Raw genomic sequence first — 19,379 nt, forward strand, 5'->3', positions numbered from 1 at the left:
TTGGTCCCTATTTGTCATCTTAGCAATGTATCAAAATACAATGACCACCTTCACTTGCCTAGACTGAGGTCCAACCAGGAGCCCTTCCAATTCAGGACTTTAACTACTCAGATTCCTCTCTTTAATTTATTTATTTTTCTTATGTACATATACATACTTTACGAAATTTAATTCATTTATTTCTAATTTATTACAACTTTGAAATTGAGCTCAAAATGGTGAACGCATGTCTGCTCATTTTATTCATGTGGGATGATGTCCCAATTCATTTGGACCTACTTGAGTCAGGGCCAGTCTAATTCTTAAGGCCCAACTCAATGTGGAATGGTTAACTCATGATTATTATATATCTGGTAAGTATGGATTCAAATACATAAGGAACTGCTCTTAATCACTTGAGCTAGAATTTCCTTACCCGATCAATTTTATATAACAATGTATTCACCTGCTTTAGTTAGAAATAGCAAAAGTGATTTGCTCATGAGAAACTCAAATGGCGCCTTCCCATATGTTATCCACTATCTACCTGATCCGGACAGATTTTTCATAGATCTTGCCTAATTGTAATCCATTTTGGACGATTTATCCTGTAACGTTTTTGAAAATATTTTCCAGCACCCTAATTTTGACGCTAGTGTATGAATTAATCCAAAGTCTTCACCAAATCATCTTCACTTTCAAAGCGAATTAATTAAAAAAATAAAAACAGCCCCCATTATTCTTCTACACACCTCTAAATTCTGAAGCCTATGAAAGGAAACTCCAATGGCTGAGTGGAAGACAAATCATAGCCAAGAACATTATAAATATACATCTCAGAAGCACAACCGCTACATTGTACATTTCGCCCAAAAGAAAAGAAGATGAGCTCTTGAACTTTTTATGAGAAGTTAGCCTCTCTGGCTTGCCTTATCTTTAATGTTCAGTTGGTTTCAACAACACCATGCTTTGCTAGCTCCACTGAAGCAGAGGCTCTGCTTAAATGGAAAGCCAGCATTCAAAATCAAACACTTGATAATCTGTCCACATGGACTTACTTTGCCAGAAAAAATGCCACAAATTTTCTCCGCAAGCCAAAAGCCAATGCAAGCCCATGCAAGACGTGGACTGGTATTTCATGCAACGCTGCAGGCAGCATCATCAAGATAAACCTTACCACATCCGGTATACAAGGTACGTTGCATGAATTCTCATTCTTGTCCTTCCCGAATCTCGAATATCTCAACCTCAGCATGAATAAACTCTTTGATGTCATCCCACCTCAAATCAGTTACCTCTCTAAACTCGTTTATCTTGATCTAGCTTGTAATGAGTTGTTTGGAAGAATTCCGCCAGAAATCGGTCGCCTAAGGAATCTTACCATCCTCTATCTCTTTAAAAATAAACTTTCTGGCGAAATTCCCAAAGAGATAGGGAACTTAAAATCTCTTGTAGATCTAAAGTTGTCCGTCAATAGTTTAACAGGTTCCATCCCTCCAAGTTTTGGAAGCTTAAAAAAGCTAACAACCTTGTGCTTGTCCAAAAATGAACTTTCTGGTTCTATTCCTCAAGAGATGGGGGACCTGAAATCTCTCGTGGAGCTTTATTTGTATGAGAATCAACTCAATGGTTCGATCCCGACATCACTAGGTAACTTGACAACCCTTACCCATCTATGGCTTTACACAAATAAATTTTCTGGCACTATTCCTGATGATATAGGGAAAATGGAATTTCTTGTGCATCTCTTCTTATCCAACAACAACTTCACTGGTTGTATCCCTAAAAACTTTGGAAACTTAGAAAAGCTACAGACGTTGCACTTGTACAGAAATCAACTCTCCAGTTCAATTCCAGAAGAATTAGGGAATCTGAAATCTCTTGTGGGTTTAGATTTGTCTTACAACAATTTAACAGGTGGCATCTCTCCAAAATTTGGAAACTTAAAAAAGTTACAGTTGTTGTACTTGCATAACAATCAACTCTTTGGTTCAATTCCAAAAGAGATAGGTAACTTAAAATCTATTGTGGATCTAGGGTTGAGCGAGAATCAACTCAATGGTTCAATTCCTGCTTCATTCGGTACCCTGACCAATTTGGAAATCTTACATCTACGGGATAACAAACTTTCCGGCCCTATCCCCAAAGAGATAGAGAATCTTAAGAAGTTGACTAGACTGCACTTGGATACTAACCAATTTTCTGGTCATTTGCCCCAACATATTTGCCAAGGTGGACAACTCACAAACTTTTCAGTACACAACAACAATTTGACTGGTCCAATCCCCAGAAGCTTGAAAACTTGCACGAGCTTATTCAGAGTCCATCTTGAAGGGAACCAATTGACAGGCAATGTATCTGAAGTCTTTGGCGTTTATCCAAATCTTGATTTTATAGATGTAAGCCACAATAACTTGTATGGTGAAATCTCACACAACTGGGGACAATGCCCACAGTTAAAAACCCTACTAATGGCAGGAAACAAGCTTACTGGTAGCATACCACCTGAGATAGGCAATGCAAACAAAATTCATGTGCTCGACCTTTCTTCAAATCATTTAGTTGGGGTGGTTCCGAAGGAATTCGGGAGATTGACTTCTTTGGTGAAGCTGATGTTGAATGGAAATCAACTTTCGGGTCGTATACCTTCCGAATTTGGATCATTGACTGATCTTGAATATCTTGACATGTCAAGAAACAGTTTCAATGAGTCTATTCCGAGCGTTCTAGGTGGTTTGGTTGAATTAAACTACTTGAATTTGAGCAACAACAAGTTCAGTCAAGCTATTCCATTTCAGTTAGGGAAGTTAGTACAACTGTCCCAACTAGATATAAGTCATAACTCTCTTGAAGGACAGATGCCATCAAAAATGAGTAATATGGGGAATTTGGAGACACTTAATCTTTCCCGCAACAATCTTTCTGGTTTCATTCCAACAAGTTTTGAAGGCATGCATGGCTTGTCCTTTGTGGACATCTCCTACAATGACTTAGAAGGCCCCCTTCCCAACAACACCGCATTTCGAGATGCTGCACCGGAAGGAATACAAGGGAACAAAGGATTGTGTGGCAATATTGGAGTTTTGCAGCCCTGCGGTGAACGTAGCTCAAAAAAGGACCAGAAAAGGATATTGGTAATAACATTCTCTCTTCTAGCTGCGCTTTTACTTCTGTCTTCTTTCTTTGCAGTTGTCTTTGTTTTAGATAAAAGAAAGAAGCTTCAGCATTCAGATCCAGAACGAAATAACATGCATGAAGCAATTTCCTTTTCGATATTAAACTTTGACGGAAAAGCGATGTATGAGGAAATCAAAAAGGCAACACAAGATTTCGATTCGATGTATTGCATTGGGAAGGGAGGACATGGAAGCGTCTACAGAGCGAATTTGCCATTTGCCAATGTAGTAGTGGCCGTGAAGAAACTCCATCTGCAGTAGGACGACGAGAAGAATGTTGAGAAGGAATTCTTAAATGAAGTAAGAACACTGACTGAGATACGACACCGAAATATTGTCAAGCTCTACGGTTACTGTGCACATAAAGGACATTCGTTGTTGGTGTATGAGTATCTAGAAAGAGGTAGCTTGGCCGCAATGTTGAGCAAAGATGAAGAAGCTAAAGAGTTGGGGTGGAGTAAAAGAGTGAATATTGTTAAAGGTGTATCTCATGCCTTGTCTTACATGCACCACAATTGCTTGCCTCCAATTGTACATGGGGACATATCAAGCAACAATATTTTGCTTGATTCTGAATTTGAGGCCTCTGTTGCAGACTTCGGCGCTGCTAAGTTTTTGAGCACAAACTCAACTAATTGGACTTCCCTTGCAGGCACATATGGATATGTGGCACTAGGTAATATTGATGGTCTCTCTTTTTTCTTTTTCTTTTTTATAAAAAAAATGGTATTAACAAAATATTTATCATTCATTTTTTGTTCTAAAGACAAAATGGTTTGAACACCGCAATTTTTGTGAATTTTTTCTGAGCAGAGCTGGCGTATACAATGGAAGTGAATGAAAAATGTGATGTTTATAGCTTTGGGGTGGTCACATTGGAGATAGTTGTAGGAAGGCATCCAGGAGATCTTTTTTCATCTCTATCTACGGGCTCCTCCTCCTCCTCCTCCTCCTCGTCGTTGTCGTCATCATCATCTGCATTACTAGCCAATCAAATGCTGGTTGTGGATGTTTTGGACCAACGCATTTCGCCGCCGACACATCAAATGGCGGGGGAAGCGGTCGCTCTTGTGAAGATAGCATTTGCATGCTTGAATGCAAGTCCACAATCTCGTCCAACGATGAAGCAAGTTTCTCAACTCCTCTCATCAACTCAGACTCAGAGGCTGCATTTGCCAAAGCCATTACCTATGATTACATGCGGTGAATTGCTTGCTTTCAATCCTTTGACTACCTGATCAGGATGTGGTTAATTCCTACTTCCAGCTTTCTGCTTTGAAACAATAGGTGTCCTAATTGTTGTTTTCTTATTGTTATCTAATTCTATTCACTTTGGTCCTTTGTAGTGCTTTAAGTTTTCAGAACTTGTTTCACATATTATTATATATGTGGTGTTTTGTAATATGCTGCTAAGAGATACTTCTAAAATAGACACGAATTATAGTTTGAACACCAATTGGAGAGAAGTGTTGCCGTCGAGGCTCTAATTAAATTTATGCAAACTAATTCAAATTTCAATGATAACAAATCAACGAGACTATACAACGATAATATTGCACACGAAACTTAATATATTGCTGTTAAATGAACCTCAAAATTAAAATAATAAAGCAAACCATAAGTTAACATTTCGATACAACATGCTTATTGAGAATCAAATCAAAAGGCATATATTGATTAAACGTGAGCATGCTTCTTCAGATATGTGTATTTGGTTGGAAAATTTGTCAATGAATGTTTTACATAGATTGTGATTTATATGGTGTTAAGATCCCTCAAGGATCATCTTTGTAATCTTTGTTAACGTCTGTTTCTTGACTTAAAAAACACAAACCATGCAATCTTCAACTTAATTTTCGAGGGTAAAATGGGGAATATGTACAAATGCTGGGAAGCACCCTTATTTGATAAAATAATTTTTTTTGGTAATAAGACAAAATTTAAAAACAGAGAGAATATCAGAAAAGGAAGAAGAAAAATGCAGCAGGGTTGAAAAACCCTAACGAGCGGGATTTGGGCGTCAAATTTCTTAACTTTGAAACGTTACATCCAAAAGCAAGCAGAGCATAGTGCTTGGCATGGTGCGTAATCTGGAGAATGAGCCTGAGGGCTACAGAGCATAGTGCTTGGCATCACCAGTTCTTTTCCGGAACTTGTTAATTCTGCATTCTGAGCCCCAGAATTCATAATCCCAGGCAAGTTCATATTTCAAAACCAATTTCTCTGTTTTCGATTTTGATGTAGAAATCACTGCTAAAAATTCACCAAAACCCTGAAAAATTTGATAACCCAGATGAACAAAAGGCTAATCTCACTCTCATTCTATCTGAGAAGCTCGGTCCAGCTTCACAGGACTCCTCTCTACCACTCAATCTCTATCTTGTTTTACTCTTCCTCCAAACCCAAAAGGTCAAAGTTTAACTTTGTCTCCAAAGACAGAAGGTCAAAATCAACGCCCAAAGTAGCAGTAGCTGAATATTTAATCAGCCAGCACCAGTTTTCCCCAGAAGCTGCTTTGAAAGCCTCATCATCCATCGCTTTTCTTAAAAATACCGCAGAGGCGGATTCGGTGCTTTCATTCCTAAAAGAAAGCGGCTTCTCCAAAACCCAGCTAGAGGAAGTGGTTAAAAGGATCCCGAGGATACTTCGTGCCAATCTTGATACGGCCATCAAACCCAAAATCAAGATTTTCCAAGACTCTGGCTTTTCAGACTCTGACATTGCGGATGTTATATCCTCTGACCCCTGGATTTTACGGCGGAGTGCCGATAATCGGCTTGGTCCTGCTATTTTAGCATTGAAGAACATTCTGGGCTCCAATGCTGGTGTGCTTAAGGTTTTAAAGTTATCTGGTTGGTATCTCAAATATGACTTGGAGAAGACAATGATTCCCAATATTGAGGTTTTGAAGAGTTTGGGTATAAGTTCGTCGCAGATTGTCAAATACATTTGTCATTTTCCCAGATTTTATCTGCATACGCAGGAGAGCATTATGGATTTTGTTAGAAGGGTTGATGAAATGGGTTTCGATAGGAAGTCCAAGATGTTCCTATCAGCAATTCGGACCATTAGTTCGATGAGTTTGGAGACCTGGGAAATGAAGATGAAGCTTTTCCAGAGTTTGGGATTTTCAGAAAAGGGGGTCTTGACGGCGTTTAGCAGGGCTCCCCAGGTGTTTTGTATATCTGAGAAGAAGATTAAGGAGGTAACAGAGATGCTGCTCAGCTCTGGCAAGGCTGATATCGCATTTATAGTTAGTCACCCAGAGTTGCTTATTTGTAGCGTTGAGCACAGGCTGAAACCACGACTACAAGTTATGGAGAACCTAGAAAAGAAAAATCTACTTAGGAAAATACCTAGTTTGAGCACAATCTGCAAGTACACTGATCAGAAGTTTGCTGAAAGATTTGTCATTCCTTATGCAAATGAACTTGAGGTCTAACATGACCAGTGAAGAGCCATGCTAATGCGATTTGAATATTTTTAGCTGGCACTGGCATTTGATGATGCTTGTAACTTGCAGGAAGAGTTTTTTTTTTTTTCCGGAAGAGCATGGAAAAGGAAATAGAAAGGTCATGATTGTTTTTGAGGAATTTTCTTTTGAGCACTCGTGTTTCCTTCTAATAGTCTTTGTAAGAAAGTTGTAACACTCAGATTATTGTTATTGTGGATCTGGTTATACCTTCTCCATTTATTAATTTCTTTAAACTTTGAATGCCTTAAAAAAGAGTGATAGTTAGCTTATTTGCTACTCAAAGTTATACTTTGTAGTCTTTTAGGTTTCAAGTTACCAATATCTTGAGCTAAGGGTATTAGTTTCTGCTGTGTGTTCGACCCTTACAAACATTTGTTCTTACTTTGATTGCTCTTCCTTGGCTTGTATATTAGTAATTGTGGCTTATGTAAATTTGCTTTTCAGAGATGAGATTGAACTTTTTTTATTGCAGTCTGCAAATTTTGTTGTTTTTTTAACGGAGTCTGCAAATTTTGTTAGACATTATGATCTCTAATCAGAAAACATTTAGTTTCATCGAGTTGATCTATCTGAAAGTGAACAGAAAATTTCACTATAGAGTTGCTTTTTACAATACCTGTGATATTGACAGAGCAAATTCTCCCAAATCATATATCATATCTACTAAATGTAAACAGCAGGCTTTGAAAGCCAGGCCTTCATCATACATGTTAATGCATTGGGGATGGGAAGATTGGAGAAGATTTCTCATTCTCAATGAATGGGCAGCTGGGTCTGGCGACAGCGAGGGGAAGGATTAGAGGATTGTGGTTTGGGTAAATAATGCTTGTGTTCGTTTGTTTGTTTGTTTGTTTTCATCTGCTCTACAGCTTATGGTAGTTGATGGAATTATAGAAAACCTATGATTTGGGTTTAACTGTATGTCTTCTATTTAAAACTGTTTTAGGTTTCTATACCTATTGACTAAAAAAGGCCGTTCTTCTGAAAGAGGAGAAAAACTTGCATGTCACAGGGATATCACTGTTTTGCTATCCTCATGGCGAAAAGTGATTGAATGGGATAGCAAAACATTGTTATCCCCGCGAAATGCAAGTTCTTCTCTTGAAAGAGAAGTTTTTCTCTTGTTCCCATTTCCCAAATTGTTAGATCCCAATACAAGCCTTACAAGGGCATGGGAAATTCAACTTTTAGCTAGATTTAGACTAAACACCTACTAGCTCCTACTGGTTTTCTTTTGACCAATTTAGCCCACAGTATCCATCCCTTACTATTTCAAAGTCAATTTCCTCTTTCTAGAGTCATAGACCTCCATAATAATTCAAACTATTCAAATAACTTAAAACAAAAGCAAAAACAAAGTTATTTTAAAACGTTTTGTTGTAAATTAAACTTCACGTGTGGTAGTTATCTAACACATCTTCATTTCTAAACCTCTTGCTCTCCCACCTCAATTATTTTTCTCTTTTGCAGTTCTCTTTGTTTGGATTTGGTTAAACTTTTTACCCATAGGGTTGATGCTACTCATTATAGGAGGAATCTTTGTTTATGTTTATGAGTTTGTGACATCATCCACCTATCACCTCCCACAACTGAAAAACACTTCAATTTGAAACTCAACTTACTCCATCCAAGTTCACTTCACCCTACATGTCTCAATGATGCGTAAGATAAACAACATAGATGTGGTGTGCTTTTTTGCTTTCTCAAATATTTTTCTCCAAACTTTAGACTTGGCTACCTTGCTTGGTCCGCATGCTTTCTCAACTTTTTTATTTTAAGGATCAAATGAACAGAAAATTGCCAATTACTCTTATGCCAAACTTATAAGGTGATTAATTTAAGGCAAATCCATTCCTGGTGCTTCACGCTTGGAGAATTTCGGCTTTAATCTTGTACGGAAGTGGTGTTATATCCTTATTTTAAAGCTTTTCCTAGTACTCCTGCTTTGCTCCTCTGAATATAATACGAACAAGTGATGTGGGATCGGCTGAGCCAAATACTATGTTCAGACTAGAGCATTCAATTCAAGATCAATTACCATTGAACATAGAGGGCCACGATGTTTATATTCTTCAAACGAGCTACCAACGCAAATCACCAATTAGCTCTCTCTCTGAATGTACAAGTATTAGAAGTCTCAAATTTGAATTTCCCTACCTGTGAATTAAAACAAAAAAAGAAAGACTACCAACACAAATAGAGATGATGACCACATTCAAATATGAATCAAAAGGGGGGAAAGAGAGTAGAATATATGAGGTGAGTGTGAGGCTTTTTTTGGGCTAGACATGCATCATGCATGGGATGGAAGGTCCCAAATAAAAGTAAAGTCTAATCCTGTAAGGGAACTAGTAGTGGTTAAAGGGGCCATCATCTTTTTCCATGCTCTCAAGTGCATTGCTCCCTTCATCATCACAACCTCACTTTGCTTAATCTCTCTTCCTCTTTTTCTATGATGAATTCTGCGGATCCCATCCTTTCTTTTCAACACTTTCAGTCTGCTTTCCCTACGCCTCCTGGTTTTCTAGTTTAAGAAAATTAGGGTTAGAAAATGTATTGCCAATATTCTTACAGCTCACCAGCCGCCACTACTATATATAATTTTTTGTGTTTGGCTATGGAGAGAGAGAGAGAGAGAGAGAGTTGATAGAAAACAAAGAAAATAAATTGAAGTTTAAGAAGCAAATTATCTAGAGGATTTAATTCCCTTCTTATTTTAGAAGTGGAATTTAATTTGGGTTAATCTTTTCTTTCCCTTTCTATCACCCACCCACCTACTACATTTGTTGGAGTTTCTTTTGCCTCTACCATAATGTGTCAAGTAAACCAGTGATTTGCATATGGTAGACCAATCACTAAGCAATTATTTATGCATCCCATCAAAATGAAAGGGTCGAAAATCACCAAGAATGACTTGAGAAGAAGAGCTCTCAAATTCTTGTGGGTTCCATTGAAGAGAAGTGGTTCGGTAATTGTTCACTTGCTTGTGGGCACTAGCCATAGGGGTCATGAGTCATAACTGTCATGGGCTCACAAGTTGGTGGCATGATTGGATCATGAAACAAGGCTCGTGGGCTTTAACTTTCTCATGCACCTTTTTTCAATTTAAATTTTTTTTAAAAAAGGGAACCATTAGAGAAAAGTAAAGGTTAAGAAAGAAGGCTATCCTGTCCTGTGAGCCTGTGACCCCATTTCAAAGGGTTGCAAAAAGGAGTGTCACAAAAAGGATCAAATTGGGCCAGATTTTATTGTAATTAGGTGTATACTTCTTTTCCCTTATCGTTCGTCTTACGTGACAATGAATGTCAGAAAAATTATCAACTAGGATAAGTTTTTATTTTAACGAGGCATATGCTTTTCTCTCTCTCTCTCTCTTATTACGCGATAAGGAGTATAAGAAAAACAACTACATAGCGCAATAACCTAAATTGAGAGATAAATTACGTAATGGAAGAGACAAACACAAAAGGAAGTATGTCCCGGTTGCATGTAAGATAAACATATGTTAAACAATGTAGAAGGAGAAAAATGAGAGACAGAGAGATGGAAACAGATGTTAAAGGGGAAAAACACATAAGATAAAGGCAAAAGCAAAGGAAAGCTGTCAAGCCCTCCCTCCTTTCTTTTAAAAGCCATCCAAAGCACACCTCAAAAACCAAAAAACCAAACAGTTTCAGCAAGAAAGCAAGCAAGCACAAGATCTAAGAAAAAGAAACACAAAAACAGAGAGACAGAAGGGGAAAACAAAATTGAAGAAGCAACAAACTCTTTCTGCAGAACATGAAGTCAAGGGAAGCCAAAGGAGCTCTTTCTGCAGATCTATTAGTATGTTTTCCTTCAAGAACCAGTCTAAAACTGATGCCCAAGCCAATTTGCAGCCCAGCGAGGCCCGCAGAGCCTAAGCGCCACCAGTACAACCAGAACCACCATCACCAACCTCACCACCACCAGCAGCTCGTCAAAAAATCAAGCATTGGCAAAAGTGGTCTTGGCCAAGCAAGCCCTCTGTTATGGGCCAAGACCAAGCCCATGGGCTCTGAGATCTCCGAGCCCACGTCCCCAAAAGTCACCTGCGCTGGCCAGATCAAAGTCAGGCACAAGTCTGGCTCCTGCAAAAGCTGGCAGTCAGTGATGGAGGAGATTGAGAGAATTCACAACAACAAGAAACAGAGGAAACAAAGACGACCCGGTTGGGCAGAGGCTCTCGGGTTCAAGAAAGAAGTCATGCAATTCTTGACTTGCTTGAGAAACATTCGGTTTGATTTGCGGTGCTTTGGTTCTTTTCCTCAACCGGATATTACTAGCGACGAGGATGAAGAAGAAGAAGAGGAAGAAAACAGGGACTGTCGAGAAAACCATGTGGGTGGTGAGGGAATTAGCGACGGTGGTGATCAGAGTAGCTCGAGGGCTGTGTTTTCAAAATGGTTTATGGTTTTACAGGAAAATCAGAGTAATGAGTTTTGCACAGAAGATAAAAAGGAGAGAAATGATAAGCAGAGTTTGGATGATGAGGTTGGATCAACTTCTGAAGTTCCAGTAGCCTCTGTTCCGCCACCAAATGCTCTGTTGCTAATGAGGTGCAGGTCTGCTCCTGCAAAGACTTGGCTAGAAGAGAAAGAAGAAGAAGAAGAAGAAGAAGATGATGAGGATGAAAAAGAGGAAGAAAAAGAAGCAGAAAACAAAAATGGATTAGAAAAAGAAGAGAAAAAGGCCAAAGTTACTTTGAAGAGCTTAATGGAGGAAGATAAACAGAGAAAGAAGACAGAGAGCTTGGTGGTGATGGCATATGATTCTGATTTCCACAAGATTTCTTCTGATATTGCCAAGGAGACATGGGTTGTTGGTGGAATGAAAGATGCAATTTCCAGAAGTCGAAGTTGGAAGAGATGATGAAGAAGAAGATCTCTTTTTTTTTTTTTGTCAAAAGAAAAATATGGTTTTTTTTTTCTTTATTAATTCTCTGCCTTGATTTGGTTTTGTGAGCTTTTTGTCCACCGAGTTATTCTGTGGGAACTGGTAAATCCAAAGCTCCTTTAGCTTACTTTTGCTTCATTCTTGTTGCTATAGATTTTAGTACTTGTACAGCTTTTCTGTTTCTTTCTCCTGGAAAAAGATTTTGCCAGCATTTACAGTTTTGTGATGTATATGTCCACCATCACCATGCTCGTCTTTTGTTTCTGAAATCAAAATCTTAATTTGTCTGCTGTATGTATATATCATGGTGCTTTTCTGACAGAAGTGTTGATAATTACTAATTAGATTGTTAAGTGGCAGAGATGTATATCTTCTGTGGTGGGTGTTCAAACCAACGAGAATGTTCCAACTAGAAAAAGAACTGAGATTTCGTCAGAATTGTAGGACCTACTACAAGTGTGCGCTATCATATCACATCATCACCAACTCTATGTAAGACTGCTCTAAGCCAGAAAACAATCTCATGTTTTATACACACTTCTCTCTAATTTCTTTCTCACGAAACAATTTACCTCAAAACAAGCTTCTTTCTCGTGAGTACGAATAATCTACCAAAACTACAAAACAGAGTCTAAACACACAACAGAACTGAGTTATCCATATAGAAATGGGTCTACAGTGTAATTAATAAGTTTATCTAAATTGTTACTTTTTTACCACTCTTCTTATGTGCATGTTTCCCATTTGTCCCAAATTTGTCTTTTGGTTGACTGTAACTTTTTTCTAAATTTCAAAAAACCCCTGGACCTCCGCTGATCGTAACTTTTTTGTTATGAGTCCTATTTAAGCTCAGTACGTGTCCATAAACTTGTGAGAGTGAGCTCTACGTAACGGTGTGAAGGGAATTCCCAAAATGCTTTCCGAACAAAAATTGACCAACACCCCCCAAATCACAAGAGTAAAATTGTAATTCCATATTAAAATTTTGAAAATTAAAATAAATTTCGGGATGGGACAGGTCATAAGCAAAACTGTAGATCGTATGTTATGTCCAGTTGTCCCATATGTTTGTCTAGATTGTTGGCACTCTTCCTAAAAGTTATGCTTTTGTTCTATCAATAGAAACGGTGTACAATGTAATTGATTACTGTCTAGATTGATTGCCTTGACTCTCGTTCCCTATATAATGTCCTAATTAATAATGCACATAATTCTGTTTGTCGATCATGCAGTTTATTAGTTATTGATAAATTATGCCCTGTAATTGGGGCATCATGTTTGCTCCTTTTAACCGAATTAGCTACAGTCAGAAATATGGTTTTAGCTACAAAATTCAAAGAGTGACAGCATAGCAGGATCAAAGGCCATGCGCATGCCTGCAATTAGGTATTTATTTTCTTTTGAATGGCCTTTAAATGGGCTGAATAGTCAAAGCTGGTTGACTCTCTGCCTTGGAAAAACCCAGCCCTATATTCACGCTTTGGGCTCACTATAGACAAGGGTGATTCTTTGGACGCCCAACCCAAGAGAGTTTCTTTTGTTAGAAAATCGTTTGGTGTGCAAAGAGAATTTTAGGTGTCCATGAAAACTTTTCTGATGGGCTTATCCAGAAATTACAGTAAAATTTACATGCAAAGCAATGGTGAGGAATTGGGATCGAAATTTTATGAAAGTGCCCTTGGGGTTTTCAATCCAGGGTTTATTTGGATTTGGGTAATATTATGTTAAGATTTCAGAGAAACAGATTAGTGGACCCACTACTAATTAGTCTAATACCGATAAATATTTCAACTTTACCATCTACATAGTGTGAAATTTTGCACAAAGACTTCGGTGTTATTAGTAGGTGAATTGTTGGTTTAGTTTATATTCTTCAACAGAAGGAGCTATCAAGTTTGAATACCCCAGCGGGTTGGTATTTCTCCTCATGATGAGTTGGCAAGTGATCGACTGAACGCCTGCCATTTTGGAATTCATAGTGATCATGGAGTTTGTTAAACCTTGGAACAAAAAAGACATTCCATAGAAAACACATTTCCTAGCTCTATATAATACCAGTCCTAATCAGTCAACCTCCTGATAACATAATTTCCAGGTTTTGAAAAGACAAAAACAGAGAACAAATATGAAACTTCCTCTGATCAACCACAATTCATGTTGGCTTGCCAGGTTGGTGTGCAACATATGGGGTTGGGAGAACATAGGACCCCATAAAACTTTCAAAAGTAAAAAAAATTAAAAGAATCAGATGAAGAAATACAATAAAAGTCCACTCAAATTTCCTTCTTCCTTGATTTAATCTTTTGCATTGATTCTCTTCCCACCCTTTTTGCTTTATGTGCAATGCAGGCAAAGTTGTCAAGCACATATAATTGGCCCAATCAATTTCTATTTTTATTCTGTCATGTGGGCTTTCTTCTTTTGCAAGATGTGAAGTTTCTGCTGCCTGTCACCTTGCCTATGAACAATATATCAAGTGTAATATGTCATCTTTTGTTTTACTTAAGAATCCTCAACTGCTGTACAATTTGACTGAGCTTTCTAATAATTCATGGTTGCTGCCTGGAATTTCTTTGACCCTTGATCCATTTTTGTATATCTTGAAGGCTGGGATTGTGCTCACATCCTCCATTTTGGCCAAGTATGGATGGTCTTCCACCTCCACCTGAAATTATATAAAAACATAGAAAAAATAAGTCAATGGTAAAATAATAAACATAACAACAATTTTTGCTCCAGAATTTATTATTTAGAACAAACCTTGAGAAAATTGACAGATGGGAATCTTGTGCAGACTTGATGCAGGGCTTGCAACACTTGCTTTTGTTTGGTTTTGCTACAAAACAGCACCACAGACATCCCTGTTATTGAGACAAGGTGTTAGTTTTGTTGAGTTATAATATAGTTATCTAACCAAGAGATCCGAAACCAAGTTTAGTGCTTTGTGGCAAATGGACAAAGAAGAAGGAGTTACCTGGAGAGGTCACAAAATGTCTGAAGCGCTCATTGCTGGAGATGAGGACCAAATTTGATCCAAATTTCATGTCCTTAATATCTTCACCGCGTTGTGTTTTGAGCTGGATCTTGGCTTCAAACAAAGCCTTGCCAACTTCCTCATCTCCAGGAGTTTCTCTTATCAGAACTTCATAATCTTGAATTGAAGCCCCCCACCTTTCTAACTGTTGCCACAAAACAAACAGAAAGTGTACTAATTAGTGATGGGTTTTCAACTTATTACTCATTAATTTTTGTGCAGAAAGTATGTTTGGCCTTCAAGTGAGAAAAATTCACCTTGGCGTTGCAATCAGCCCGGCGCAGCCTAGCCTTGCTGTAAGAAGGCAGCACATTAAGTGCTGCATTGCAATCATCAATGGCCTTTTCAAATTGTCCAAGTTTAGTACGACAAGCTGCTCGGTTGCATAGTAAAACCGAGTTGTGTGAATCATGCTGCAGTCCTTGACTATACACTACACATGCTTCCGAAAATTTCGATGCCTTAAAGAGAAGGTTACCACTCACTCGGGCTGATGCAACAGCGCGAGCCCTCTTCACCACCGCAGCGACATTCTTGTCACTTGGATTGAGTCGTGCTGCATTCTGAACTGCAGCTATAGCATCTTCAAACCTGTCAACCCCATAACTCTAAGATGTTACCATCTTGACACGTCTTAATCTGAACCTAAGATAAATTAGTACTTAATTACTAATGATCAGTGACCACATGTTGCACGCGGAGTCTTTTTAAACGGCTGCAAATTAATTATAGGGACCAACCTAACTTGTGATTTAATGTAAGGCTTATATTTAAAAGTCCTATATCATATTAATTAGCACTAATAAACTAACCTGCCAACAGCCAAGTAAACCTGAGCCCCAATCATTAACAGATAAGCACTACTTGCCAATCCAAAGAACTTGGTGCATATATCAATGCTGAAACTGGGTCGTTTTTGGTAGGTGGCATAGGCCTCTTGATGTCTGTGAAGCTTCAGCAAGGCCTCAGCTTGTAGAGCAAAGACCTAGGCATAAGTAAACAAACATAAACAAACATTAGATTGTTTTGATCAACAGATTATACTAATTAACCTTTGGCAGAACAAGGGGTTGACCAAGGAAATCTAACCTGTGGAGCTGAATTGGCACCTGAGGAAATTGCCAGTTGGGTCTCGTTCAGCAAAATATTCCACTCTTGTAATTTCTGAGCTTCAGTACATCTGCTGAGGCATTTTTGAAGGGCCTGACATTGGTCAACCTCTTTTGAGTTAGCGTATGGACCCGAGTGTTTGTAGTGATCCAATGCTTTCTCTGCTTCTCCCAATCTAAATGACACAATTAATGTTCATGTTAGCAAATATTTCAAAAGAATTAAAACAAACACAAACACATGAAAGTTTGTGTTCTGCAGGAAAATATATAGAACAGAATCTTGCTCTGTTTGAAATTACCTGAGATAAGTTGTTGCCAACCGATGATGAGCTTTGTGATAAGAAGGCTCAATCTGGATTGCTTCTTTGCATTGGAAAACCGCCTCGATAAGACGGCCTAAACCAATCAAAGCTGCTCCTTTATTGCTGTGATAAGCAGCCTTATTTGAATCCAAAGCAATTGCTCGGTCATAAAAAGCCAAGGCCTCTTCAAATCTGCCCTGTTTGTATGCCTCATTTCCCATGGACTTTAACACCTCAGGGTCTAACTTGTTCCGGGAAAGACCTCCAAACTCATCACTGTTCTTCCTCACAATGTTACCCATCACAACATTGACTCCTAGTTTTCCAAATCCATTTTTTCGGGTAGGTGTCGAATTCGAGTCTTCAAGATTTCTAAGATGATAAGTCAGAGTCTTGATTGTGGCTGTGGGACTGTTGCTTGCCGGCTGCCTCAAGTTCCCCAACTGTCCTGAAAGCACCATATTACTTGAAGTGGCTCGGACCAGAGCTTTGCTTTCATTGGCCTGCTGGTGATCAGTGATCTTCCTACTGAGCTCTGCAGAGCTAGTAGTGGATGCCCTTTGTGGCTTCGTCTCTTTCGACAAGTCCTGGATTTGCAACACCTTGATTTGGCTTGAAGTACCATTGGATGAAGATGTTGACCTTCTTCCAGCATCTGAATGCCTTCTCGGTTGAACCTTCTGGTGACAAGCTGAAGGCCTTGGATGACCCAAGCTAGGCTTCCTGGCATGTTTCGAGTCTCGATTCGGAGAAGGTCTACCCGTATTGGAGGAGACTACAATAGCGGCCTCTGTGGATTTGGGTTGTTGGCTCTTGGATTCTTCAGACTTTGTAGAATAATCATCATTGATTGGTGCTTTCAAATCATTTTTGCTACTGTTTGAAGGTAGTGAATGAACAGAGGATTTTCTAGACCAGTAGCTTCTGCACTGGAAAATCACACCCATAAAACCACAACCCAAATCCTTGTCCACCTTATACTTTGCCATCTCTGCCATTTTCTCTTTCAAGCTCTTGATGCCTCTTGCAGAAGATACTTAAAGAACACAGATGAGTTAATGGTTTTGAGAACACAGAGAGGTATCAAAAATCATGTTTAAAACTTTTGTAACATGTAGAATGTGTATACTCTCAGAAAACAATAAAATGAGAAGAAGAAGAAAAAAGACTCAAAGCATAAAATATATGAAAATAATCAAAGAGATGGCTTGCCCATGAAGGATTTTGTGTAGCAGAATATTATCCAAAAGGTGTATATATAAGCTCTCACAGCCTCCTAGAGTGGCTTCCAAGAAACCAACTTTATCTTTTTGGGGTTCTGGTAGGGAGGTGAAGGTGTGTAGGGTCAAAAACCCATAAACTAAATTAGCGTATACAAGAAAAAGGCCAGTCCCCAGTAGGGGCTTTTTGTTTTTTGGTTTCCCAAAAAAACTTATAATAATTTTCCAATTTGATACGGAAATACAAAAAGAAAGAGCACTACTATTCAAAATTTTACAGCTTGATGATTGAGAAATTAAAATAAGCTTGTTGATAACGAGACTTCTCAACCTCTTTCTGATGGCTCTTGTTCTTTACAATAAGACATGTGTACCACTGAGATGTCATCCTGTCAGTCAATTTAATTTAGCAGCAGATTATGGCAAGTGGCTTGTTAAATGTTTATCGAACACAGATTGCCGAGGCTGCAGAGTTCTCTGTTTTGGTGTCTTTGTTTTCTGGTGATGAGAACTGAGAAGTTGACCTATGTGGTACACCATTAAGGGAGTTAAAAGTCTTCTTATCTCAATTAAATTGCACCTTTGATCTCTTTTTTTTTTTTTGGGCAGTGGATTTTATCTTTGAAATATAATCAAATGATTTTATTTTTGCACATCTTATAAAAGCAAGTGGGCAGTTTTTAATTCACACTTTATTATTAAAAATATCCCCCCACTATGGTCATAATTTGTTGAACTATTCTACCTCCACCCATATGAGCAGAGGTTCGAAAACCCCAAACACCCAATGTATATTTGTGTAAACCGTCCTCCCCCAATCGCTTATACTAAAAAAAATAATAATAATCCCCCACTATGCAAAGGAAAAAGGAACCTGAACTCACATTCTATATTTGGTGGGCAGAATAGAAATAACATCAAGTGTTATACTTGCCGATAACTGAATAGCTTATTACATACACAAACTTCTTGAAGAAGACGTATATGATAATGATTGCAATGGGGAGGGACTTTCTGGATGATTGATAAATAATTAAATGAGATTATTTACTAACATAAAGCAGTGACAAGGATGATTGAGCTCCAATTTCAGAAATGAAAATTTGAATATTGATTTCAATTATATTATAAAGTATAGTAATCTTATTTGAGAAAGTCTTAATTTATCTCAATGAACAAGGTTGGTACATGTCATTTGTTGTCGGCTTGTGGAATGTTGCTATTTATACATGAAGAAGAGATAGAATTATTGACCAGAGTTGTTGCATATACAAAATGTGACCAAGTCCATGCAATTTTAAGTCCATTTTGAATGTGGGTTTTGGTGGGATGAAATGTTGTAGGACCATTTATGCGAAACAAATTGAAGCTTTAAAAATCTTGAAGAATATTTGTCATGAGTTTGCCTACATCATGTCTAGTTGGTGCCGGCTTATAAACCCTCCTCATACCAACCTCACAAAAATTCTCAAACTATTTGGCTCTGAGAGGGCGGCATCACATAAATTCTATCAAATTATTAATAGTTAGAACTTGGAAGGAATTATGCTACCTACTCTGGTTTATAATCGATGTGCTCCTCCGACCAGCTAGCAGTGACTTTTCTATGCAATGGGTTTCCTAGATGAATCACACCATATGTGAGGTCAAATGTTCAAGCCAATCAGAACGAACTTAGGGTTAGGTTAGAATTGGATACATTCATTTGGTGAATTCGTACAAAGAAAATGTTCTTTATTAGACAGTTTGACATGTTCTTTATTAGACAGTTTGACATGTTATGTTGTTAACTTAGATTTTTTTGATTTTTTTGTTGGCCTGATTGTTTGAATTTCCCAACTTGGACTTAGCTTCTTGGCTCGTTTGCATATTTCTTTTCAGGAATTTGCTTCATGTCTCTCCGTAGCTAAGTGTTACTTAAAAACCATTTTATCAAGATTATAATTCGCATAATGGTTGATTACAACATAACGTACTTAACATAACATACCAAATTGTCTAATAATGTTTCATAGAGGAGGTGATGACGAAGCAATTGCAACAATGTTTTTCATGTTCTTTTTACGAATCTAATAAGTGCATCATGCACTTTTTTTTGGGTAAAACAGTGCATGATACACTTTATTTGCCGACAGTAGACAACTTCTGTCATTCTCTTCAAGATAAT

The 19,379-nt window shown here is 38.1% G+C and overlaps 4 protein-coding genes across 4 annotated transcripts; 3 read left to right on the forward strand and 1 right to left on the reverse strand.

Annotated features, from left to right (window-relative positions):
- Positions 1-3,670: 3,670 nt before the first annotated feature.
- On the forward strand, positions 3,671-4,589 carry LOC110759531 (MDIS1-interacting receptor like kinase 2-like). The gene is made up of 2 exons (XM_088247232.1): positions 3,671-3,831; positions 3,969-4,589. Exon 2 carries the CDS (start codon positions 3,983-3,985, stop codon positions 4,391-4,393), a length of 411 nt encoding a protein of 136 aa, XP_088103358.1. The 5' UTR covers positions 3,671-3,831; positions 3,969-3,982; the 3' UTR covers positions 4,394-4,589.
- A 522-nt stretch (positions 4,590-5,111) lies between these two features.
- Positions 5,112-6,853, forward strand: LOC110759516 (uncharacterized). Its single transcript, XM_021961587.2, has 2 exons — positions 5,112-5,350; positions 5,449-6,853. The coding sequence occupies exon 2, from the start codon at positions 5,449-5,451 to the stop codon at positions 6,595-6,597; it is 1,149 nt and encodes a 382-aa protein (XP_021817279.2). The 5' UTR covers positions 5,112-5,350; the 3' UTR covers positions 6,598-6,853.
- A 3,247-nt stretch (positions 6,854-10,100) lies between these two features.
- LOC110759520 (nucleolar GTP-binding protein) lies at positions 10,101-11,844 on the forward strand. Its single transcript, XM_021961591.2, has one exon. It carries the CDS (start codon positions 10,411-10,413, stop codon positions 11,518-11,520), a length of 1,110 nt encoding a protein of 369 aa, XP_021817283.1. The 5' UTR covers positions 10,101-10,410; the 3' UTR covers positions 11,521-11,844.
- Positions 11,845-13,605: 1,761 nt separating this feature from the next.
- On the reverse strand, positions 13,606-17,400 carry LOC110759559 (TPR repeat-containing thioredoxin TTL1-like). Its single transcript, XM_088247525.1, has 7 exons — positions 15,990-17,400; positions 15,668-15,863; positions 15,391-15,563; positions 14,836-15,169; positions 14,519-14,723; positions 14,305-14,405; positions 13,606-14,209 (listed from the first exon to the last, which is right to left on the reverse strand). The coding sequence occupies exons 1-7, from the start codon at positions 16,988-16,990 to the stop codon at positions 14,057-14,059; spliced, it is 2,163 nt and encodes a 720-aa protein (XP_088103651.1). The 5' UTR covers positions 16,991-17,400; the 3' UTR covers positions 13,606-14,056.
- Between the last annotated feature and the right edge of the window lie 1,979 nt (positions 17,401-19,379).

Source organism: Prunus avium, chromosome 1, assembly GCF_965620075.1.
Source record: "Prunus avium chromosome 1, drPruAviu1.hap1.1, whole genome shotgun sequence".
NCBI lineage: Eukaryota > Viridiplantae > Streptophyta > Magnoliopsida > Rosales > Rosaceae > Prunus > Prunus avium.